General features: G+C 45.2%; 2 protein-coding genes across 2 annotated transcripts; both read right to left on the reverse strand.

Moving 5' to 3' along the window:
* Positions 1 to 7,713: 7,713 nt before the first annotated feature.
* On the reverse strand, positions 7,714 to 15,573 carry LOC112901344 (dol-P-Man:Man(7)GlcNAc(2)-PP-Dol alpha-1,6-mannosyltransferase). Its single transcript, XM_025970240.1, has 19 exons — positions 15,304 to 15,573; positions 14,341 to 14,382; positions 14,196 to 14,241; positions 13,957 to 14,043; positions 13,773 to 13,828; positions 13,151 to 13,268; positions 12,966 to 13,024; positions 12,619 to 12,690; positions 11,796 to 11,859; positions 11,593 to 11,696; positions 11,328 to 11,399; positions 10,770 to 10,856; positions 10,608 to 10,675; positions 10,380 to 10,448; positions 10,209 to 10,291; positions 9,874 to 9,964; positions 8,542 to 8,607; positions 8,290 to 8,383; positions 7,714 to 8,164 (listed from the first exon to the last, which is right to left on the reverse strand). The coding sequence occupies exons 1-19, from the start codon at positions 15,442 to 15,444 to the stop codon at positions 8,084 to 8,086; spliced, it is 1,500 nt and encodes a 499-aa protein (XP_025826025.1). The 5' UTR covers positions 15,445 to 15,573; the 3' UTR covers positions 7,714 to 8,083.
* A 2,625-nt stretch (positions 15,574 to 18,198) lies between these two features.
* LOC112900392 (probable WRKY transcription factor 12) lies at positions 18,199 to 21,924 on the reverse strand. The gene is made up of 4 exons (XM_025969224.1): positions 21,494 to 21,924; positions 21,325 to 21,401; positions 20,990 to 21,160; positions 18,199 to 18,760 (listed from the first exon to the last, which is right to left on the reverse strand). The coding sequence occupies exons 1-4, from the start codon at positions 21,758 to 21,760 to the stop codon at positions 18,583 to 18,585; spliced, it is 693 nt and encodes a 230-aa protein (XP_025825009.1). The 5' UTR covers positions 21,761 to 21,924; the 3' UTR covers positions 18,199 to 18,582.
* Between the last annotated feature and the right edge of the window lie 4,671 nt (positions 21,925 to 26,595).

The following is a 26,595-nucleotide window of genomic DNA, read 5'->3' on the forward strand; positions in this document are numbered from 1 at the left end:
AAACTACCTACTATCCGTTTCAACAAGGCATTAAATTCCGCTAGAATCCAGAGTTTGGTTTACACTCGAATTTGCATTTGGTTGACGCGTGACTTGGTGTTTTTTTCCTTGAAAAAAAGAGAGAGTATGCATCGCTCCTTGAAACTAAAGTTGAATGATAATCAAGCAAAAGAATTAGACCGTGTTGTCACCCATTCAACGGCAGCCACATCTTCACCACTAATGAACAGCGTTAACGAGAGGTCTGAGAGAGTACCAGTGATTCCATCAGCTGACGTATTTTTACACCAAAACAGGCTGCCAATATTCAAATCAGCGATGACACGATCGAGACAAATGCTGCGTCAGAAATCAGGCGATTTACATCCATACGAGCCATATTTTACTCAGAGCCCACCCAAAGGTCGGTCTCTTCCGGGTTTTAACGTGGTGGCCACACTAGTTGTTAGTACAAGCCAGCCAGACCGCCCAGACTTGCTAGTTTATACCAAACAAAGGGCTATTGCTAATCCGAAGGCACCTAAGATAATATTAGGAAAATGCTGGAGTAATATGTGAAATCCAATGCATTTCTCATAGAAATGAAATCCTGTGGATTTTCCCACAGACAAGAAATCCAATGGATTTTCTCGAAGAAAAAATAAATCCTATGGCTTTTTAGAAAAAAAAGGAAATCCAGTAGATTTTCCCAAAAAGAAAAGAAAACCCAATGGATCTCCCAGTTACACAAGGCTCTTACGTGAAACGGTCGAACTTCAACACGAATCTCGCGCGAAATAGTTAAACTCTTACATTAGTCATCCATGGAAGGCTCTTGGAACTCTTGTAAGAGTTTTTTAGCGAAACAATTTGACTAGAGTAGCAGTTCATAAAAGTTTCCTATATTAAAGATATGACTGTGGTTCAAGAACTTGCGGAAACAAAGATATTCCGGCCCTGCATTTCGGTGGTCACCGCATAAGTTTTTTAGGTGTGGGTTTAGCTCAACAGGGGTAGAAGGGGACGGTGACAGAGCATGAAAGGGCCCAAGGGGAAACGAGATAGAGAGAGAATATTTGGTGTACATATTCGTGTGTTGACCTAAGCATGGAGGCCCTGGTTCCTTTCTCTCTTTCCCTGGAGATAGGCATGACTTCGATGTGGTAGCTCTATTTGTTTTCTCTTTTGGAGGGGATAAGAAACGGAGGCATCAAATAGGAAGTCGGCCAGGTGGTGGTGCCAACTCACCCCCTGTCATGATTAAGCAGTGTCCAATGTTCCTTTTCTTTTTTATTTTATTTATTACTTCATCTTGTTTAACCTCGAGTTAATTCAATAATTACATCAATGATGGACTGATTTTGTGAAGGAGTAAAACTGTGGTTAGTGTAGATACCTGATGTAATTGATTCGGAATTACTCTGATGTTGAGGTGTGCGTGAAACGAGTCCGCAGACCGCAGGAATGGTAGTTTGGTGGTTGTTTTCTTACGTGTACAGCATTTCCGACCGACCAAGTGGCCTTATAGTACGTAGTATTTTATTAGAGAAGCTTAAGTTGAAGTCCTCAAGATCGAGCTGGATCCTAAAACTTTGTGAAGCAATGTCGTCATCCAAACCAAACATTCCCAAAGACTGCAAGTTTGGGTGGGTTCTTTCCAGTCGGTTCTTCACATTTCCTTGCGTATAAGCAGGGGTCTCCCGGTTCCGCACTGATAGGGAAATCGCAGCTGTTTTTCTTTTCTCCGTGTTCTAGACAACCCTATCATATCAGGAGCTTCGTCGTGTACACTCACTCTCCCCTGGGGGTCAGTAGCACGGAATGCTGCTTAGTGTTCTGCCGACCAAATGGTGCACTGATCAGAGGCCTCTCTGCAATGAGTTGCAAATGCAGATCTGTCAAAGTTGTATTTTACCTTCAGTACAGAATGGTGATGGTACTGGTACTCCTGTTGGGTTATTAGGAATGATTTGCAGTTGGTATTTATTTGGGTTGGTTGGGGGCTACAGCTTTGCAGTGCTCACACTATGACCACATCCTGACGCTGCATAGGCCAAAAAACCAAGAGGGCATTTGTGCGTTCATGTCAAACAAAAAGAACTGAAAGATAAAAGTTGCCATGGATATCTACCACTCTATCAGCAATTCAGACATCAGCCAGATCAGCTGGACACGCGGATCTGCCGTGCTCCCGCGAGAGAGTTCAGGCGCTAAGCAAGGAATGCTCGCTACCATTAGCCAGGTACTAATAAAAGTTTCTGAGCAGATGGTGATTAGCCAGAGTCAAAGCGCGGTTGCTTGGCACCGAGGCGGCAGCGACCTTTACGGGTCAAAGGGGCTGTTGGCATCTACCCGTTCAACCTAGCCGACTCTACAGTCTCGGACAGATTAGTAGAGAATTGGTAAAACCCCGTCAACTGGATAATTCCAGATAAGATGTCCCAGAAGAAGGTTCAACAATGGCTACTGGCAGGAACAGAAAGAAGAATAAAGAAGAGAAGCATTTCTGTTCGCTGGAAGCCTGTGGTGCGGGGCCCACGTCCATGTGGGCCCCGCTGTGACACGCTGCTGATTAGATAGAATAGATATGATATGATATCCATCCACATGTAGGATGTAGCAGGAGGATTAGATTAGGCATCTCGATTTGCTGCTGGTGATGGAGTGGTGGGGTTGGGTTGCGTTGGCTGCTGGCTCCTCCTGTATCTCTCTGGGTCTCTCTCTCTCTCTCTGCCTCCCTTTCACGGCGAGCGGTGCGGGGCTTCCGTGCGTGCGCTCGTCGCGTCGCGGCCATGTGACGCGCCCCCCTCGCTCCCTCCCTTCCTTTTGTGTCGTCGCGCGGCTCCCTCTGGAATCTGGATCCGCCGATCTGGTTTGGCGATCGTCTGAAGTCTGAACCAAACCAACCAAACAGACTGCAGCAGCGCCCGCGCTCCTCCCCCGCACGGCCGCACAGCACGCATGACGCATCCGCAGCGCGGCACCACCACATTGATGGCGTGCGTCCAGGCAGCTGCGCATGCGGCGTTTCGTCGTTGGCTCCACGTCATGCGTGCACAGTCCGTGCAGGCGGTGCAGCCAAGTCAGAGCCAGATCCTACGCAGATCACCGTGTAAAGCAGCTGCAACTCGTGAGCGGTGAATCGCTCCGTGTGCCCAGTGGATGTCAAAAGTCACCAGTCACCGCAAAGCACAAGATCGGTTCGCCCTCCCGTTCCCGTCCCCGTCCCCGGCGGCACATACATAGCACCTGGACGCACTCCCAATTATGCAGGCCAGAATCAAAGCAAAGCAAGAACGAGTGACGCTAGCCCCAAGTGGTTATCAAAGCGGCATCAAACTGGATGGATCGGCTGCGGGAGCCAGTAGCCACCGACCAAATGAATGATGGTGGTCCGGGCACGGAGACTGGGAGGGGCCAGTGCAAGAACTATCTAATTTAATACCATTTTAAGTAAACTGCTGGTCATCTGAGAGCGTACCACGTGTTAACCTACATCTAATGGACTGACACGTCGTTTGTCAAAAATAATATCAAATCCGGTAGTCCCGGTACGTGCTCCAGCATATGACCAAAATATATTGTCGATGAACCACAAAGAGCAATTTTAAGCATTTCAAGAGTTCGACAAATAAACATTAAAAGTTAAGCATAGGAGGATTCAAATCTGAAATTAAAAATTCAACAATAATTTACAAGTCTTAAGCTCACAAATAGCACTAAAAGAGACATGAAACCCATGCTATCACAAAAGAAACGACTACGCAGTAGATAAACTTGATAAAATATGATAAACTAATGGAGTCTTGCTCAAGAACACCATCGAGGCCACAACGACCTACTCCTCCCCCGCATCGGGATCGGCGAGGTAGAAGTGGCTAAACACAACTTCCGGCTCACCTGCAACTTAGTTTAAAAAGCAACATGAGTACAAAGGTAATCACAGAACTTACGCAATTTAATAACCAGCAAGTATGCAGCGAGAGCTCAACAAGATAAAGACTTTTAGAGCTAAGTAAGTTTGTAAAGCATGAGCTCTCTAATCCAGCATATAACTCTCTAGCAATTTAATTATCTTGTCCAACCTACCTTATAATTTTAGTTGCTTAAGTTAACTAAACAATTAAAGTAACATAATGTGATATGAGCCATAACAAAGCATAAACGATACTTCTACGAAGAATTCATTGGATATTAAGATTGATCCTAACTGAGAGCGCGTCAATTCGAATTGATTATTGAACAAGAGCGTACTTCTTTACCCACACGACATAAGGACCATGCGACTCACCCAACCGATCACGTTAGGTAAGGGGGTACTCACATCAACCTTTTCCAATAAGTCTTGACCGTTAAAAATCACGCCTAACTTGCATGGAGAGTCACCTAGATCCACCGGGGACACCCCTAAACCTCTCTACAAAGCCCTATGGCCACGCATTTAGGACCGTACCTCAACGAATAAAACATATAAGGTATTCAACTTATCCATACCATGATTGGATATATGGTACTACGTTAAGTTGCTCAAGACCGAGATCATCCACGGACGGTCCTTAAATGATTCAAGCGGACTATGCCTCCGAAAATTCTTTCTATAGGCTCTACATTCTGCCCAAACCACAAAACCACGTTTTCACGAACATTTCCAAAACCGGACAAGTGCAATCAAGGGTAACCAAGTTGCCAAGTGAGTGTAGTGTGGTCCTATTCCCAAAATTTCCTTACAAGTTATAGACCAACTCTAAGCATGGCTAAACATCTAATCAATTAATTAGGTACTAACTATAAGTATAAGTGGCAAGTGTTAAGGACATGGATATATAAAATAAGGAAGGTACATGCAGGAAAGTAGGATCAATGATGCAATAGATAAACATATAGCATAACCACATATATCCAAGTGAGATAACTAAATTAAATCAAATTAAGCGGGTCAAGGAACATGCTTAGCTGCTTGCCTTGGTTTTCTTCCGGCTCAACAACGAACTCAACTCCGGGTTGGTGTTCGACGGTCTCGGCGGGCTCGTTCTCCGGCGTTTTGGTTGAATAAGATGCATGCATTAGCATGATACCGTGATATGAATATGACATGATATAAAATAAGAAATGAATGGCATAAATAAAGAAGACAAGCAACACGAACGCTAGCAACAAGACTCGCTTACTATGCTCTTAAACAAAAGGAACTAAAGCGAAAATTGGTCAAAATAAATTCATACATCAAGCATAAATCAAGATTTAATTCTAACCTATAGAGAACATCAAAAGGAACTCAAGAGAGTTGGATTTGCAGCAAAATTATTTTTTTAAATTACTTATGAACACCACAAGTTTTGGCTACTCTAAATAAGTTAAATCTTAAAAGATATACAATTCATTACCAACAATTCTCAGAAAAATACCAGAGAATCTAGACATAAAAAAAAGCTAACAGGACAGGTTTTGCCATTTTATCACTTTTTGAGAAAAATTTATGAATTAAACAAACTTTCAGGCAAAGAATAATAAATCACACTAAAATCTTATCAAATAGTAGATAAATATTAGAATAAGCTGCACTACTTGATAGCACATTTCTCAAGGAGTGTAACAAAATTCAGTTTGGAATTTTTAGATCAGTAGAGAAAGTATTAAGCAATTAAACCACTTTCACATAGACAAGGCATAACTAATTTATTGCAATACAAACATGCAATCTAATAATTTTACAAGATAGATCTCACTCAGGGGAATCCAACAAAATAAGTTTCATAATTTTTGGAGATCTATAGAATTTTCTATGAATTTTACAAGATCATAGTGTTACAAACACATCAAAACACTAGATCCACACAACCTAGGCCCACCTGAGCTGCTGACCAGCGGGCCCGGGGGTGGGGTGGACCCAGGCCAGGTCAAGGCCAGCGGCTCAACCTTGACCCGTGGCTAGGCGCGGCCAGTACGCGCGAGCGCGACGGCGGCAAGGCTCGGCTAGAGCCGGGCAGGCGCATGGGCGACAAAAGTGAGCAGGAGTGGCGCGGGCGGCATGTTCCAGGGGCGACGAAGCTCACCGGCGGCTTGACGGGCGAGGAACGGCGGCAGAGGAGGCAGCGCGACGAGCGAACGGTGGTGGCGGCGGAGGAGCTCCGCCGGAGGCCCTGTGCGGTGGGGAAAACGACTGGGTGAGCGCCAAAATCAGTCGAGGAGGACGAGGGGAGGCCGCAGCTGTGAGTAATAGAAGAATCGCTCATCAGAGGTCGGGGATTGATGGCGGACGGAGTTGGGGAAGAAGAGGAGGAGCCAGCAGTAACAGTGGAGAAAGAAAGAAATTGGGGGCTAGGGTTTGGAGAAGGAGGCCAGCGCGGTTTAATTCGAGGGGGAGGGCGAGCAAGAGGCGAGCGGCCGGCGGTGCCTCGGCTTCCATGCGCCAACGGGCGCATGACGCCGTGGCGCTGCCGCCCCTGCTGCCCATCGGCAGGCAAGTAGACGCGAGGAAGATGGGGGTGCCGCTAACAGGTGGGCCTGGGGAGGAGGGGAAAAGGGAAAAAAATGATGGTTCAACTTCAAAATTCAAAAACTAAGTACTTCCCGGACTCGAAAAGTCACCAAAATTTTTCTAAGGCAAGATCAAACAATCAAGAACACGCTGCAACAACAAGAACTCAAAAATCAACTGTAGGTTGCTCACAGTGAAATAAATAAAACATCAGTTTTTAAACATTCCAAGAATTTTATGCCTCGGGTTAGTTGCCACAAAATTAAGAAAAAATATTTTAAATTCATCATTTAAGTCTAATATTTGAATAAAATATTTGAGGGCACAATTGCTTAACAAAAATTCAACTTGCCTAACAAACACTCATCCACACAATGTAAAATAATTAAACATCTCATGCAACACATGCATATGATGCTCCATTATAATTCAATGATGCTCATGATGCTACTAGTTACATAGTAATTATGTTTTTAATATTTGGGTTGTGACAGCCAGAGCGCGAGCGACTGGCAGCAGCAGTGCTTAGCGGCTGGGCCCGGCCGGGTCCCCCATCCTTGACCATGACAAGTAGGAGCAGAGGAGGACACTGTTAATGCCGGTTTGCTTTCGGCTGTCCCATGAGGCCGGCCATAACCTCTCCCTGTCCTAACCTCCCTCCTACACCACGACCTGTCGACCTCCGATCCGTTCCGACGAGCCGAGGCAAGGCCAAGAACGGCTGCTGCCGCCGCCCGCCGTCCGTCCACCGGTGACTCGAGTGGCTGGCTAGCTAGCTAGCCCGCGGCACGACACGACGCGCCGGTGCGGCGTCAGCCGCTGGCAGTGGCAGGACTCGGGGGCTCTTATTTAGAGGCTACTCCTGATGATGATGATGCCTCGTGTCGCCGTCGGCTTCGGCGGAGGTGGATTTGGCGCCGTGCACCGGGATCAGATCACCAGAAGCTGGGGCGCGCGGTTCCGGCGTGCGGCCGAGGCGGATTTCTGTGTGCTCGCTGCCGTCAGCCCCGGCCCCAAGCCACGCCGGAACGGGGAGGCGCGGCTAGCCGGCTCCGGGTTGGTGGCGCCACGCGCTCGTTTGCCGAGGAGATTTTACATATCTGGCGCCTCGCATCGCATGTTTGTACAGCGCGGACGCTGCCAGCCTGCCACCGAATACGAGTCGCAAAGCGGGGCTGCAGTAGCTAGAGAACATGTTTTAGTTCATATATCTTATTATTAAACCCAGAAAGTTTGCATCCAGCACGTACTCCTGCTGACTAATAAAGTATGGGAGCTGTCTCGAAAAGAAAAAAAAACGAGCAAGTTGTTACAAGATTGTTTGTGATTCCACCTATTCATTTTAAGAAACGAACCAGTACTTTTTCCCTGCTCGAAAATGTTACAGAAATTTTCACCTAAAATGGCGATCTCGTAAGAGTTAAGCCTTAAAGCTCTGGTTTGGGAGTTGGGATCTGGGGAGGAATCCATCTAGATTTACAGGTAGCAGGGAGTGCCAAGACCCAGGCCAGATATATCATGTCTAAAAAAAAAGATATATCATCTGTATCACACAGACTGACTGAACACATCTTCATTGTTGGCAGTTAGTGGTCTTGCGACAGAAATCTGAGTGTTTCTCTGTTCTCAGGGACAACCGGGCCAATTCAGTGAAAGAATGTCAGGGTCTCTCAGGTTCCCATGTGCAAACACCTTGGGCTCTTTCACCTGTAGAAAATGTGCAGGCAAAGAGGAAGAGAGTAAAAATTCCTGACAGGAGGAAATAATATGATGGAGTTGTTACTACAAGTTCCCAAACTTGGATACTGAATTTGACGAGCTAGTTACCATACCAGGGAAAGTGGGGGAATTCGGGGCTGAAGTTTTACTCTGGAGAATCCATCCACAGCAAACAAGCACTTGTACCCACTAATGGACTGGTGTTCACTGTTACATACATCCGAGATAAGAGAGAGCATTTAAGCATCATGATGTGAAATCCATATCAAATATATCAAAAGCACAGAAGTTGCTGGGAGCATTCAAAAACATGTTAGGTGTCCAAAATGATTGAATGGTCGATTTTAGCAAACTATTAAACTCACTTCAGTAGATAGGTGAAATTCCTTTCCTGAAATTCTTCAATGGAAATTTCTTCCTCCTTAGAATACCTGCCACAGAACAAAAGATTGATTGTGCAAAAATAAAATTGTGTGACAATTTCAATGTAAATTGATGAAACCTCAGAAATGGTGGTGTCAAAATTTACGAAGGATCAAAAGAGTACATGACAACAAAGATGTCATCAATTCAGAAGTTCTGACTTGCAATGCATCCGAATATAAATTAGTATGCATACATTTCCAAACAACCCAATGCAATTTAAAATATCGAAAAAACCAAATATTATACAACTTAACTATGAGTCCAGCACTAGATCCAACCTCATTATAATTAAGGATGGCAGTATTTGACATATGGCTATGCTGGGGCACAAGCATGAAGATTAGGTTCAGATGAAGGAAGGAGGAGCAGCCATGTGATTTGAAGTACTGGATAGACCGATAATTTGTTGGTAGAGGAAAAAAGTAATATGTTTGATGGCTAACAGGGGGCAAGGAAAGAAATATGTAAACTGAAATGAAAAATCACTAAACAACATAGTTGCATGGCTATCTTGTTGTGTCGCTCCACATGTCGAGCTGTCATGGGGACATGAGGAAATCTGATGTGTTGTGAGGCTGGCTAGCCTAATGGAGAAGAGATGAGGGGGTAAATGAGGTCAATTCACAAATGCTTATTCATCTTAGACAACTCTTCGCTGATGTAGCGCGACACATGGCAAGCCACATAGGATAAAGGGATGAATTCGAAGCCAAAAAAAAGTTTGAGGACTGAAACGGTCAATTTAATAATTGAGGGACCAAATGGAGCCTCGAGGGAACTCGAGGACAAAAATACCTATTCTGCCATTTCAGAACATGATATAATTGCCCATGCAGATTCTAGAGTGCAAACCAAACTGGACTATTGCAGAAAGTCTAACCTCAATAAAAGTTGGGAAAACTCTATGCTGGACCACATAAGGCAGACGTATCGTGTAAGGATATCTAGTGAGCCTCAGAGGTATATTTTGCCAGATATAGTGGATGTATAGTTGGCAAAGAAAGGTAAGACCAAGAGTAAGCTAGTCAGGGAGTAGCAAAGAGGCATGCCTGATTCAGTATTTCAATTTGCATCCTACAATGACCACTACTATGAGAGTACTCGTAAAACTATTAAGACTATTTGAGGAAAAAAAACTAATAGGACTTAAAAGTTTAGCCTGACAGTCCAAAATTAACAGTAGCAAAAGATAAGACTAATGGACTGGTGATATTAATTAATAAGGATACTTCTCTTGATAAGTCAACTAACTTTGTCATATAGGAGCATACCTCCAAGGATATTCATTTTCACAGAAACGAGAAACCCCACTCATCGCGGTGAACGCATCAATATGTACCATCTTTTCCTTCACTGAAGAATCTGGTAACAGAGGAATGCAAAGATCAATGGCTAGTGGTATCTGCCAAACAAAGGACACCTATTGTCCACATACCCCATAGTCATAGTAGAGGCCAATAAGAGTACACAGCTGCTCAATTTGTCATCTTGTGCTTGCAATTTATCCAAACTTAAACCTTTTTAATAAATTGAGGCACCTAAGCCTTACTCGTAGTTTGACCATAGGACACAAGTTTGTAGTTTCATGTATTCCACTAGCACTCACCTGCTTCATGTAGAGCCTTTAGAGCATAGCCACCAGGATAATTGTTGTAGGATGCCATGAAAGTCACAGCAGAGTATCCTAGACTACAGGAACCATTTGTAAGTTAGCAATGCGAGATACATTATACTATTCAAAAAAACAGTTTGTGGATTAAAATCATCAAGGCAGTACCTGACAAGAAAGGCACCAAGCATCAGAATATAAAGTAAATTCCACCCGGCTTTCTTTCGGTTATTATATCTGGAAGTGATGAAGAAAAATAAATATTGGATAGTGCTATGACACTTGAACATCAAGGATTTTTATAAAGGAAGTAGGTAAATAAGTGATGCTAAAATTCCCAGCTTGAATTTGTCATTTTTAAAAAAATGGTATGAAATAGATACGATAGTTGCTCACAATCTGCTAGCTGCTAGTGAAGCGGACACATTAAACATGGGAATTGAGCCAATTATGAAACGAAGTTCCTGAAATATAAATGATGACAATTATTATGTGCAATATTGACCTAGTGAATTTCAGATATAAGAATCAGACTACTATCCAGAGATGGAGAATTACCTTATGTGGAAGTTTTGAATAGAGTACAACAAATAAGAAGACAGGAAGCATGTATGGTACTATCCTTCTATCAAGAAGGGCACCAACCTGAAAGTGAACTAAAAGGCTTCATCAGATCTCCAGTAAAACACCAACCGGTAAATCAGTAATGCCTTAACAATTCCTCAAATCTGTACTAGCTAGTTCGTCGAAATTTAGAAACAAATGATTGCCTTTATAAATTCAATGCAATGCTAACCAAAGCTTAGAAAACACCATACCTTTAGACACAGTTTCAAATTCAACGCAATGCCACTAAATCCTTGGGTAACCCTTATAACATTAATCCCTTACAATTTCAATCTATCTTGAAGTAAAACTGGAAATGGAAAATATGGTTTTTATTGTCATAATCCTTTAGGTTTTATACTTATATGGCAACACCAAATTTGAAAGAAAAAAAGTACCTAGGGTCAAGAAAAATGGCATGCAGACATTTCAAAAACACTATGGTCCAAGATCACTCAAATTTCAAACAACAGATCATATGATAGCTCTAACCAATAGAATCTGTCTTACCATGCAAAGAGGGTACGCCACAAGCATGGAGCGTGGAAGTGCTGAGGTAAAGTACCAATGAATTGAATGGGTCTTAAGCTTGTTAAGGAGAACATAAGTTCCAGTGGGTTAGTACGGATGTTTCATTTGTAAATGCACATTGAATAAATTGAATGGAACGTTCAGCCGCAGAGAGAAAAGTAGCATAATGTAATAGGATAACAAATTGGATATTTTGGAAGAGGAAATAAATATAAGTGTAGTTTCACAAAAGCATAAAGGATACACCCCATTCTGAACTTCGATTCAGAACTGAATTAAACCAGAGAACTTCAAATTCTGGCCACAGGATTCGACGCCACATGATAGAATCAATTAGCATTGTAAATCCTGAAAAACAAAATATTCATAGTGCAGCCGGAATTTTCTTAAAGGTTTTGTGTGGCAATTCCATTACAGAATATACAAATGTAACACAAAGAAACATACCAATGCATACAAGGGCGGTGCTTACGCAATATTTTACTGCTTCCAGCAGAGAAACAGACCTGCTCTGTAAATAGCATAGTCAAATTCATATGTTAGGGTAACTCAGCCCCAACAGTACAGAATGCATATAGAAACAAGAACAAGGTGTACGGATAATTCTTATAGTAGCCAAAAGTAGACATTACTATACACCATAGTGACCCTACAACTTCAACTTCAAGAATATTGCAAGGTGTGGTATATATGGCTATAAGAATGACGGAAGTTGGACATAAATTCTGAGGGGGGCTATCTTGATTATCCATTGCTTAAGGTACTTTTTTTGACAAACAAATGATGGCAGCTTGTGCTTCCTTAAGCAATTTGTAAATTCAAAAAGAGAGGGGGGGGGGGTACCACTAGATCAGGTACTACTGATTCAGGATAGAAACTAAAAAACACTAAGATCTTTCCAAAGATCCCTGAATGATTCCTCTTGTATGTTCTGAGGGTTTGTTGTTGCTCCTTCAAGTTCATAGTCATGGATATTCATACCATCTAGTATTCCTCAAAGTTCAGGACTAGAGTTATGTTTCTACTATTTAGTGGTGGTCCCAACCAGGTTCACTTCTAGGCAAAGTAAATACTTTAAACATATAGACTCCCCCCCCCCTCCCCCCACACCCTCGCTTTCAATAATGCTGTTGAACAACAGTACCAATTCCTGTGCAATTTACTAAAAATATAGAACTATATTGAAATATGAGTACAACTGTACAAACATGCAAACAATGCAAGTGATGAAACGAAAACAGCTTGGACATCTGGTAGGCCAGAAACTCACCAGCAAAAGTGCAAGCCCTATTGGGCCAAGAAGAAGAATCATATCACATCTAAAAACAACTGCAGCAACAATCTGCAAGAAAATGAGAATTGCATATAGTTTGGTTTAATTTAGTTACATAAAAAGCTTTAAATCGTTGTTGACCCTGATACTTGGTGCTGAAACTTGCACTTGTTGCAATCATGCTGTGTCCAGAACTTTAGATTGAGTTTACTTATTTGTTGTGTACCAACTCAAATTTTGAAAAACAAGAATCCACGTGATAAACTTTGGAAACAAGACAATCTTTAGAAAATGTGAAAACAACACCATTCAAATTCAAAGAGTATATCTAAGGTAAAGCATACCAGGGCCTGTAATGTACATATGGTGCTTCCCTTAAACCATAAAGAGTATGCCAAGTTGACTGCATAACATACACCATAGAAGAGTCATTTTCTTTTTTGTAAACTCCTAATTAGTTTTCTGTTGTTGCCAAAAACTTGACAGAAACAGATTTCAGCTTTGTTTATACAATGTGCTCTGTGCTTACCTAAAGCTAAAGCAAAGATATTTGGAAGCGGACGACTTGAGTAGAACAGCAAGTGAAACTGGATAGCAGTTAGTACCACAAAGAACACTTCAGATTGATGGCCAAACTTCTTTTTTACCTGCTTGTTGTTAGACAACAGAACCATGATCTCCAATTAAAATAGTATGAGAAATCCAATATAAACTCTTAAATAGGAAGTTATCGAACCACCTAATCAAAACTATGCATGCCGAAATGGTATCTATTCCAATCAAAGGGGGAAAAAACAGGCGAGGATATTAAAGAAGACCAGAGGATTGATGTCCGATGCTCCAGATAAGCGAACCGCGCATCTACAGCACATAATCGACTAATAAACAACTACACCAGTCTAAATTAAATTTGGTTCATGGTATTAAAAGTCTGCATGTACTATATTCGAATTTACAAGCAAGATTCCTTTACTAATGTTAAATTCTTGACCATCTTTCTATGAGCTGTTTGCATGCCTGGCGTTTTATGTCTTATTCATTTTCAATATACCACTATGTTTTCAGAATATGAATAACAACAGAAAGCAGCAAGTAGTAAAGCACTAACAGCATCCGGTGTCAGATATAGTGAGAGATGAAAGGAGAAATACCTGAACTCGGAGAAGTCTCAAACTCATCAAAGTAACAAAGCTCAATAGTAATCGAACTACCAAAGAAAACAGAGAAAATTCAGTCTACCAAAACTGCATCCAAGAGAAGTTATTAACTTCTCAAGCCATACATCAAAATAGAATAAACATTCATGGAAGATATGTACCGAGCTTTAATGGTCACCTGTAAGAAGACTATAAAACTTTGGAACATGAAGTAAACGCATTACAAGGACTGCCGGCGATGAGAGAATAGAGATAACAAATGCTCCTGAAAATATTGACAGTACATCATATAATGTGATAATGTCATATAGAGACCACAAGCTCTGCAACCTAAAAAGACACATATGAATATCTTGTTTTGAGGAAATATTGTTTCATGCTGCACGAATCACGGGTTCAAGCCAACATGAACTTTACCTATAAATGTTCGAGGAACAACTCCAGGAAATTCTAAATGATCGTACTGCACAAAACCATAAAAATACATAGTGGAAATCAATTAATAAAGACCACAGATATTATCCTAAACAAAATTTGGAGAGTTGCTAGCATCAGTATTTACCTTCTCGATGTGATAAGTGTGATAAAGAATATCATGCATGGCCTACAAAATAAATGAATCATGTGATTAGCTCGACCATAGGAAATGCATGACAGTAAAAATGCACCCTCAAACAATAGACAATGTAAAAATATTCTACCAGATGAAGTTGAAAAATGTAAGAATCATGTATAGCCAAACTTAATATGCAACTAAAGTCTTCTAAGTTACAGGACGCAGGGGCTGTGTAAAAGAAACATATATTGACATTAGATAATGGGAAACACTAGACATTTGTGCAGCATATGTGGATGATTGCATACCAACAATATACAAGTCCTAGTACCAACTAAATGTCTATTCAAAGTCATTTCAAAGAATGCCTGCATTTACTGTCATGGCAGTGCCTTAAGTTATTAAGTTCTTTTGCGATAATTGCTCTACAAAGTATCATGCACGACTGCAGGGGTAAATAATCCACTTTGATTGGTCGGTGTGAACTCATACTACCATCCAAAGTCCACCCTCCCAGAGACAAGCAACACATACTACAAAAGCTTCTGTTTGAGCTCAAGAAATTAGCAATTATTCATCCTCCAGAATCTGAGGTGCATAGTTACGAGTGACCACAACTACTTGCTCAGAAGTCAGAACATGACGTCCGTAACTGCAGAAATGGGGAACTCCCTACTGCTCGCGGGATGAATGGGCAATAGCAGTACCCCATAATTAGGTTTAGGGGTTAAGCAGCCCAACAAGTCAGGGTGGGCAGGGATGAGCCGGCGAAGCAGCGGCACGGGTGCAACGGCAGTTGCGTCGAGTATGAAGCACGCCGGGCAGGGGCGGAGGAGGTGACCGGCCGCCAGAGAATGAGAGGACGTGTAAGCAGCCAATTGAGGACACTATACTAATGCAGCAACGATACTGCGACCAGATTTCGACGCTGTGGCCCGAGGCGAACAAGGAGGGAGCAGGGGTTGGAACCTGCACGTTGAAGCTCTCCTCCACCTTGGTGTAGGGCGCCATGACGGCGTAGAACGCGGCAATCGATCCGAACATGAGGTCCCACCCCCATCCTGCGAACCAGCCGCCGCTGCTGGCAGGGGCGGGCTTGGGTCGGGGCATGGGCGGGAGCGGGAGCGTAAGCGGAAGCGGAGTTTCGACTGAGAAACGGCGAGCGGGGGATCCGGCGCTCCGGCAGAGACAGGGAAGACCGGGAGAGCGAGCCGGCGGCGGCGTCGCGTGTGCGGCGGAGTTGGTGGCAGGCCGTGTTGGGCTACATTTGTTGGGCACGGCCCAACATAAGAAACGGCCCGGCACGTGCAGTGTTGCTTTAAATTCAACTTATTACTTAAGGCCCAAGGGGGTATTATCCTATATTCCTATCCTGAACTCGACCGTCTTCGGCCTCCTTTTCTTTAGACCAGCTTTGTGTTGGCCAAGGCAATTTGTAGGGAGGTTCTTATAGGTTTCATTTCAATTAAATAGGTGATATGCCAAAGTACTTATGGGAAGAGAGTTTCATCATAACGAAATTAGTGCACAACCAGAGAGAATGCTTCGAGTACTGGTCAAATGGCGTGGTTAGTACCGGCTGACGCAGCCGGTACCGGCTACAGCGTCAGGTACTAAACGCGTCACTAGAAAAAATAAAAAAAATACTTTAAAAAGAAAGAAAAAATGAAAAAAAAATGGTCACCCCTAGGAGGCCCGCACACGCGCATCGTCGCAAGTCACAAGTCACGTGAATTTTTCACATGTAAATACGCGTGCGTGGGATACGAACCCACCACCTCCACCCTCGCGCATAACTTCCTTATTATCCCACCTACTAAATGTCACCCTTTTAATACCGGGTGGTGTCATTGACGGTACTAAATGGCCGCGTCATTTTAGTACCAGGTCAAAACAGTACCCGGTACTAAAATGTGACATTTAATACCGGGCGGTGTTTTAGCCCGATACTAAAAATGATTCCAAAGACTTTCAAATTTAGAGCCAGTACTAAAGGTCCGTTTGGCATGGCTCAAGCTGAACTCCACCAACTCCAACCAATTTTCTAGCCAAACATCCCAGCTCCAAAACTACATGAAGTGCCCCCAACTCTGGAGCTGTAGTGCATATATGCTTGGAGTTTTGGAGCACCTATTTTGCAACTCCAGAACCCTCAGATATGGACCTAGACGTGAAGTTTTGGGTTAATTACCCACCACCGCCATCGATTATACCACGAAAACGCAGTTTCTTTTTTTCCCTTCCCACCTCCGTCTCCCACCCACCTCCCTCGCACCTTATCCAAGCCGTTGCCGCCTCACCCTCCCGTGCCTCCCCATCCTTCTCATCAGAGCGCGGCGCGAATGGCCGTCCGGCTTCCTCGCCCCTCCACCGTCTTGTGCCGCCGCCGCTGGACGCGCCCCAATCCTGCGCCGCGCGTTCCCGCCCGACGGCTGTGCTCCTACCGCCTCCCACCCCTGTTATGCCGGCGTCACCATCCCACCGCCTCCCGCCCCGCGCCGGTCGCTGGGCCGCTCCTGCAGGTGTTCACGGACAGGTGGCGCTGAGGAGGTCCGCCACCTGCACGAGGCCGGGGCATGCAGCACCTGGGTGGCGTCGAGGAGGTCCACCGATGGCAGCAATATCTGCTGGCGGACGCCACCGGTGGCGTCGTGCGCGTGAGCCTGGTGCCCGTGCACGTGGTCGCCGTGTCATGCCCGGAGACGGCCCGCGAGGTGCTCCACGACCGGAATGAGAGTGCCGCCTCCGCACAGCGTGGGAGGGGAAGAAGATAAGGCAGAAAAAGAAAAATAAGAAAAAAAGTATGGCATGTGGTTCCCGCGAACCAAAAGCAATGATGGCAATACACCTGAAAATCATATTTTTTTGGAGTTAAGAACGATCTCGTAGCCAAACACTACATTCAGACAGCTCGAACTCCACCCAGAGCTAGCTCCACTTGGAGTTATGGAGTGGAGCTGCTCCGGGCAGAGTTGGAGCTATACCAAACAGATCTTAAAATGGCTTCATGCCACCTTTAGTACTGGATGAAGAGTGATCGGGACTAACTTTATGCGTTGAAAGGTCATTTTATTTCTAGCTGTGGTGCTCATCGTTTCGGATACGGTTAAAAGTTTATTGAAACTCCCATTCAGAAAACTTGCAAAGTTTGAGGTAGTGAGGTGGCACGGGCTGGCGTATGCAGTGGTGGGTGAGCATGCCGCCGACGCCAAGCATATGAAGAAGAAGAGGAACTAAGGAAGCTACACTACTAAAAATTGATTCGTAGCAACGTTTTATTTTTTATTTTTTTAAAGCGGGTCAAAAGATAATCTGTCCCTACAAATGGAGCGGGAGTACTATAACATCCAATCCATCTCTATAAATAGGCATCATTTTCAGATACGGATTATGGCATCATCCGTCCCTAAAAATAGTATTTCTATGAGCGGGTGACGTAACCACCCGTCCCTAGAAATGGTGGCATGAGGGAGTGATTCGTCCTTGGAAACAGCATTCGTAAGCTCTCGCATAAACGGGTACCGCACCCGCCCTTACGAATAGTTTTTTACCCACCCTTAAAAACTGTTTTTTTAGTAGTACTAGATCCTATGTGAGGTAGAGGACCAAGGAACAAGAAACACCGCAGCAATTCGAGCGAGCTAATCAGAAGTGGCCTAACCTACCAAGAAGTAAGCCTCAAGTTCTTGCCCTCCCCGATGCAGTCAGCCGTGTCAAACATACACGTACGAACATGTGAAAGGAGATTTGTCTGAGAGCTCATGTTCGTTTTCCTTACTTGCATTGCAGCAACTGCTGTGGTGCAGTTTCGCAATCATTAGGAAGCTGCACGCATGTCGCATGATCAGCAAGGAGCTGCCCTTCTTTGTACAATTAGCCAGGTGAATACAAATGTTTGTACTGACAGCAGCAGCAGCAAGCAAGGTGGCCTGGCCTGGTCTGGCCTCGCTTTCTGTGCCTTACATGCATGTATGGCAGCCATGTCTAAGGCTTTAAGCAGGCACGCGTACCGTTCCAACAGCATCAGAGATGTCTGACGCAATCATGCATGTAACCAAAGTCACCCGGCCCGTAGATTAGGGTCGTCGATGGGCCTGGCAGCTACTGCTGATTGCTTTCTACAAATGTGCATCCAAAAAGCATCAACATCTTGGCGTGCGTCGTCCGATCCATATATATCACAGCTAGCATTGCTGCATATGCTAATAGCATCATCATCAGATGTGCAAGCGCGCGCGTCGTCGATCTCTAGAGCGAGGTGAAGGCGCAGCTGCCGATGTGGTCGCCGGCGCCGTCGGCGTCGTCGCTGCAGGGGGAGTGGGTGTGGCGGCCCTCGTAGGTGGTGATCACCATGCGGCAGTCCTCCGACAGCCGCTCCACTCGCTTCTTCACGCGGCAGTTGCTGTGGGTGCACCGGTAGTAGCTCCTGCCGCACGCATGCAGAAAATGACATGAAGGGCAGATCAGCGAACTGAAACCATAAATTATGGATCTTTATTGATTTTTTTTTAGTAAAAGTAGCGCTTGGGCATATGCATTGTCAAACTGCATCGACCAACTTTATGTGTTCAAGAAGTGCTCCATTACATTGTTCATCAGATAATTTTTTTTAAGATATCACTGTGACAATAATACTCTGTAGTACCACCAAAAATATATATGTTGGCTAACATATTTCACTATGTCCGGAGCATAATGTAAAACAAACAATAAGTGGTCAGTTTTTGAGACCCGCATATGTTTCGGTCCCAATTATGCATGCATGGCAAAGATTAAGTTTATTTCTTTCGGCATGACAAATTATCAAAACTGCATCAAATTTACGTGGCAGAGAGCCCCTATATATATGCGTATACTGAACTATGTGAAGTTGCACTGAATCTGATTGGCCAGTTTTATATGTGCGTTGATTTTAGAGAGTATTCTGGCATATATATTATTCAAAGGCTTTATTTTTTTGAAAAAACAAATCAAAAGCATTCCAAACACAGACAAAACATGAACAGGCGCGGCCGGCATAAATTCAGTCTCTATACCCCATGCCCTCTCGCTAAAGAAGACACTTGCGAATGAGATATGTAGCTTGAACGAAATTTCAAAGATACTATGGGCCAACAATCAAAGGGACAGGTCGGTTTGCCTTTCCTACGGCGCATTGAGTGTCTGAAGAAACATCCTTCTGTGAAAATGTGTGCACAATTTGGCATTTTTGTCCCAGCGCATCCATACGCACTGCTTCATGTGCATGGGTCCTATTGTTGCAGATCATGAATGATGATAGGTTTTACTAGGGCATGCCGTGGATGATGCATGATCAGAACTTAGACCTAGCAGCAGAGGAAAAGGATGTTTACGGATTCTTGAAACTGACATTTTAGAGACTCCAGCAATATGCATCTGTCCTTTCACTTTGTAGTATTGCATTGCCTGACTCTTTTTTTCTTTTGGAAATAGGTTTTTTTAGGGCTCTTTTAGAAATAGGTTGTGTGCTGTTACTCTCATCACAGCAACAATTTTTCTGATGTATCCTTATTATATGTCATGTTTATTAGGTGAAATGAATGAAAAAGACTTATCTAACATCAGCGTAGCATAGATGAGTTTTGGGCATCTATGATCTATCACTGATGATGCATCAAGCATGCCCAATGGCACATATAGAAACGATTCAATCTTGGGATAAAAGAATTATCAAAAAGAAAAATCTTGGCATAAAGTTTGCAACTGTGCATGTGTCTGGAATATTCATGTTAATATGTTGCATGTGTCATCTATAACACTTTTTTTCATGCGAGCGCACATTTATAAAAATACATATCATGAAGCACACCTAAAAATGCATCAGATTGGATGTTCCTCTTCAGGCAGTATTCTTTATGATGTCATAATTTTGTTAGCTGCTGTCTCTCGCACTAAGAAGCTAGTGGACACTATCGTTCAACAAAGCAAGGCAGCGAAAATACACATAATTGCTGTCATTAATCTGCGATCTATGATTTCCTCTCTATTTGAGGTTACTGACTTTTATTGGTCTCTAAAATGCGAAACCTGACACTATTTCCAAACAGAATATTATAAAAGTTATTTATATATATGGCCAAGCTAGAAAATTTGTAAATATGTTGCGGTCAAAATGTCAAATTTAGAAAATTGATTGAGACGTTCTAAACTATCAAATGGATCTCAAGCCAAGTCTTTGGTTTATTTTATTCCAACTTTCACTGCCATTCAAAAAACGTCAAAATATCCCTGCTTTAGAGAGAGAACTCAGCTAGAAGACAGTAGTCCACCGACCAATGCTCGATGCTGACTCCACTGCCTTTGACATGCTACCAATTAGCTTACCCGTACCCGTAGTATCACCTATGATTCAAGGTTTGGCAAGTTTGCATATAATTTCTGACATCCAAAACAAGATCATGCATCAGGCGGAAGAGCACCTGCGCACACAACTGAAGTGGGTTATTGTTTGTGGGGAAGACGAGACAATTAGGGATTTTTGCAGGAATTTGTGGAAAACGTCTCAATTTTTCCATAGCGGCGGCGGGTAAACATTCACACTCCAAATGTAAACAGAGCATTAGGTTTAGCATTCATTTTTTGCCATTGCGTTTTACTGTGTACTCCTATAAACTAACGAATTATAGAGTAGTACCTTGGATGGAGGCTGTTCTTGACAACCTTCTGGCCGTACTTCCGCCACTTGTACCCGTCGTCCAGCACATCCACGTCGCTCCTGGTCTGGAAGCAGAACCTCGGCTCCCTCATCTTCCTCCTCACCTTCATCCGCCCTTTCTCCCCGGCCTCCGCTGCCGAGCCCTTCCACCTGTTCATCACCACGTCAGGAGATGCCGATGTGATCCCAATCAGTTCAACAAGAAATCCCCGACCCCACGCCAAGAAACCCTAAGAATCGGTGAACCACGCCACGGTACTACTCCCCCATGTGATCAAGAATCAAGCGGCGAGTTGCGATGCGGCCCTACGTACCATGAACTCGAGCCGTGGAACGTGGCGGTGGTGGTACTAGGGATCTCGCCGGCGGCTTTCGCCGCTAAGGTGCCCGCCTGCGAAAACCAATTTTACAAAGGATCAAGGCACAATCCGGATCATGCCATTTAATCAACCAGGCGCGCGCGCGTTGCGTTGCGTCATTTACCTCGCCGGCGTCCAGCACGGCGAAACCGGTGGGCTTCTCGCCGGCGCCGGCGCTAGAGTTGCAGAACGGGATCCCGGGAAGAAGCAACGGGTACAGGCCGCCGTGGTGGTCCGAAGAGAGCATCACGCCATAGGTCCCGCCCTGCTCCTGGAACAACGGCATCTGCAGAAGCTTGTGCTGGTTCGGCAGCGGAGCAAGAGGAGGAGGAAGGGCGCCTAGGCTGAAGAGGCTAGGAAGGCAGGTCTCAAACTGGCTGCTCCCCTCCATGCACGCATATAACACAAGATCGATCTATCGACCATGCAGGTGAGGGTGTCGTGGTGATGATCAATGGATCGAATGATCAATGGATCAAAGTGGTCTTGGGGCCATGAGTGAGTGAGATGCCGAGGAAGATTTCTGTCCTTTAGGTTTAAAAAAGGAGTGGTGGACAAGCTTGGTAGCCCAGCTGCGAGGTCTGGACAAGACATCCCCTTTAAAGAGCCTTTTGCTCAAATGGTGGTGTGATGGCAGTACCTGTTCCTGTAGCGGTGTTGTACGCGCTAGGCTAGCTAGTACAATAGTGCTAAGTGCTTGCATTCAGATTCATCATCCAGCACTCGCTTTTTAGGTTATGGCTTATTGGCTTCTCTACTCTCGATGTCACGTACAAACTAACGTTGTCCCGGACTTTATGTATGGTTTCTTGCATCTAGAGTTGTTGTGCTAGAATATTTGGTGGGGGGAAATGGGTTCTTATAACCCCCTCTTTTTTGTTCCGATCACATTTCTTAACCGCTGAATTCAAATAAAACCATCGCCAATCATCCCCAAATATCCATTTTTGAATAGCTATACATCTACTGATCTCTCGACCTAATTCTTCTAATCGTAAATATAAGTATATGTAGGTTTATCCTAATTCAAACTACTTTAACTGTGATCATCAGTATCTAAAAGTTTATATAAGTAGAAAACACAAAATGACAATACTAATTCATTTTATTTGGAAAAATACTAATTCATTATGAAAATACTTTCATAATAGTATATGAAATTTGATATAATATATTTTAAAAATTTTATACTTATCTTTGTGATAGGAGAAAGATAGAGAAAGTGATCATGCCAAGCCGCCACTTTTGCCCACACTGGATGTCCACCTCCCTTACCTCTCCTTCAGGCGGCGATAGAGAGCAATGAAAAAGGCATAGGCTACTACGTGCTCTATTCATTTTAATTAAATGGATGTAATTTGACTGCACAAAGTCGATCTCTGGCCCTCAATTTTAGCTGAAAAATCATATTCACTAGCAAGTGCTTTTAAATATGAACCCAGCTATATAAATTTTATGCAAATAATGTAAACATCGCTCATTGGACTAAATGTAGTTACAACGTGAATTTTGAAGTTAAACCACGCCTTGTAGGAAGAATGGATGTAGTATGTAGTAGCTAATCCAACGACGACCAAACTATTGCAAGAACACCACGCATAGCGTGGTGGTAAAAAAAAGGGCATTAGTACTGTTTTTCAAAAGAACTTTTCCCCTGCCTTTGAGCAAAAGATTTCATGAGGAGCATGGCTTTTTTTACGGCAATTGAGGAGCATATGTTACTGGAGCGGTCGATCAGGGGTACAAGAATGCAGTGATTGTACCTTTTGTTTCCTGCAATTGCTCAATAATTGTGGGGCACCACTCCACCAAAAAAGCAAGGGCACACTCGATATGCAAGCCTGTAACCTGGATCACATCTGCAGCCAGTACTCCACTCTCGAAACTCCTCCATCTACCTGTAGTAGCTCCTACCTGCAGATGTGTACATGTGTGCATGCAAATGCATGCTCATTATTGTTACTATGCAACAAGAAGCATGGATACATATGCACGCAGCATCTACGACGACGTGGCCGGATGGTTTGTAGACGCAGTACTACCATGGTACAGCTGACACAGCGGTCCAGTTACTATTTGTAATGGAATCTTTTTGCTATTCAGGAGAGAAAAAACAGCATGGCCACACAGGCAGTCATCTTTTTTTTTTCTTGAAGAAAAACACAGGCAGTCATCTTCGATGCTGCACAGGAGAGGAAACGGGGCCGTGCAGCTAGCGTTCGTGCCAATCATATGTCTGCAGTGGCAAGTGGCCCTGGTCATGCGCATGATACTCCGATTGAAAACTTAGGGTTCTTCTCATGGGGCGAAGTGGTGGGCCTAGCACGCCATTAGCATCAGGAGCAGCCATGACCAACCAAATGCAAAGATCGCAGGCTCGCGGCAGCGCGCGCACACGCAGCTTGCAGTTGCAGCGGCGGCAAAGTGACCCGGTGTTTCCAGATTAGGATCTTAGCCGCTGAGGCAGATGCAGAGGGAGAGGGATCGAATTTTGTTATCATTGCAGCTGCTGTAAAAGCCTCTTCTTCAGGGCCATCAGCCATGCCTCCCTCCCCATTTGGGCCACTTGCCTCCTGCCTGCCTGTCTGTCGTCTGCCTTGCCTCGTCCCGATCTCTTTCTCCCCAACCAAGCAAATCCAATGAAAGTTTCTTTCAGGATCGCATATTCTCATTGTGATCAGTGTAAAGAACAGGGCTACTGGAGATCCTCAGATCCAAGTGCAGTGATGCGCGGATAGTCGTGAACCATTCAGACAGGAAAGCATGCATGTGAGGACTGAGGAAGTGAGGGGTACTACGGGTACTAGACGCTGTAGTTGTACAGCACTGCAGCTAGATCCGTTGCCATCTGTTATTGCATGGTAGCACTCTGTACTCAGTACGTTACGTACGTGTTCCTAGGAAGGAGTACGTGCCGGGAGTCTACTGCTACAGAAGCGGCCTAGAGACCTCTACTGGTTTGAACAGCAGAACGAGTAGTAGCAAAGCAGCAGGGGGACAGGCAAAGGCAGGTAGCTATCCTAGCAGGGAGCTAGCGGACAGCAGTGTCGTTGCGTGCAACGAGCAGTTCTTCTCTCTGTTCCTCAGCCTCACTTTTCATCCGGGCCTAGCTAGTCGATCGTTGCGTTCAGAGTCATGGTCATCTTGCCATCCTGAGTTCCTCCCTGACAGCAAAACGGCCATCATTTGTTCAGATAGACACGGCACCGGTGCCGTCTGCCCCGGAGGGGGGCACCAAAGAACTTGCCTTCGATTTAACTTAAACCAAAAGTTTCATGGGCAAATTAGCTTCGACCGAGTACTACTACCAATCTAGAGAAGGACGTTTCCTCTAATTTCTCTCCTGTTCTGCTCGATCGGTCTCGCCTGATGCACACGATGACCTCTGACCGGAATCATGAACCATTCGAATACCTCCAAATCGCCTTTCCAGGTTCCACCACTCGCCTATTCACACTCGACCGGCCTAGAGGTCAGACTATCATGACGCGCCCCCATCTCTTCCCCCCCCCCCCCTCTCTCTCTCTCTCTCTCTCTCTCTCTCTCATGATGGTGATTTGGCCCCTGGCCCTTTTCTTACCGTGGCATCGGCTGACTGTGAGCGGGAGACGTGTACGTTCCAGTCGCGGCCCACGAAATGCTTGCTCCCTCCTCACCAGCTAGCTCGATCGAGCAGGGCCTAGGCATGTTTCTCCCCTGCCTCCCACCCTCTGCGTGATCATCTTATACGGCCGGGCATTCGCATCTGCAGCAAGTGATGGCCACTCATCTGTTACCCTTGGAATGGGAAAGCGACCGATCCGTGTGGTGCCGCCGGGCACGCAGGTGGTGGCCGAGTACAGTTCGGTGATGTGGGCCGCGGGCGCCGCGGTCGCAGGCTTTCGGCGCCCCTACCACCAGCGGCCGCGGCAGCGGCAGGAACAGCATCATTTCGTTCGGGGGGCAACACGAACACGAGCGGGCACCCGGCGCGCACACCACACGTACCACGGCGTTCGCTCCTCGCCCCCGACACGCGCCCACGACCCACGCGGCTTGCCCCGTCCTGGCGCGCGCGTCCTCTCTCCCCAAGCGGCCAACGCCCCCCTGCCCCACCCCCTCGGCGCCGCCGCGGCTGCACCCGCCCGCCGGCCGGCCGCTCCCGCTGCGTTGTCAAATCAGGCGGGGGAGCGAGGGAGGCCCATGCGCCCGTGTCCACGCGTGCCGCCAGCCCGCGGCCGGCCATCTCCAAACACCCGCCGCCCTCCGCCCCTCCGGTCGCGCATGGTTCGGGCTCGGGGGATGCGGGGGCTTCTCGTAGTCGCAGCCGACCCGTCTGCCTCCTCGCGGAGTCACAGGAAAGGCTTCCAGACGTCGCCGTCCATCCGTCGATTCGGTAGGCGAATACTTATATTGGCCTAGGTTTATTCCACTTGTGACACGATCATAGGTAGGTAGTGGTATGTGGTAGGTGTTGGATATCCCCTTGAGCCTTCAGCATCTGCATGCGTGTACCCCCGAGGCAAGAGGTTGCACGCATCGGGAAGGAAAAGGAACAAGGGGCTCGTGTAGTCCTCGTACCGACCACGGTGACGGAAGAAAATCCAGCTCCAAGATTTCTCGTCAGGATACGCACATGTTAATGTTAAACAAGGTTAAACCTAAAAGGTCATGTAGAATGTAGATTGATAACCTAATGCTACTAAACTCATCATTCCGAACATACAGTACCTTCGAAATATGCAGCCCTAACTTTTTATGTAAAACAATTGCGCAGTTGGGCTTCTCCTAGCCTACCTTGGGAGCGGCAGGCACTGCGCAACGGGGAGCGTGGCCCGCCTGTCTTTCGGCTGGTCTCGAGACGGCCCGCCCCCCTGATGTGATCGCAGGATCCCATCCGATCTCTGATGCCTGGATGGCTGGATCGATCGAGCTCGAGCCCCATCCCCGTCTGCTGATGTGAGTATTTTATCCCTTCTCCTTGGCCTTGTCGCCTCCTCACCGGCGAAAATCAGGCCAGCGTAGACTGATCCCTGACGCGACGGCTCCGATTGGACGAGAGTAGTTTAGCTAACCCAGTGAGATTCTTCTGAATAAAAAAGATGGAAGTTCAAGCGTCGAGATTCTTGGACGTGTGCTTGCTGGAAAGTAGAGTAGGACGGATAAGTTTTTTTTTTTGAGGGGTAGGAGAGGACGGATAAGTTGTGAGCTAGAAATTCTGAAACTTTTTTTTTTGAAGAAGGGATG

The sequence above is a fragment of the Panicum hallii genome, chromosome 7 (assembly GCF_002211085.1).
Source record: "Panicum hallii strain FIL2 chromosome 7, PHallii_v3.1, whole genome shotgun sequence".
NCBI lineage: Eukaryota > Viridiplantae > Streptophyta > Magnoliopsida > Poales > Poaceae > Panicum > Panicum hallii.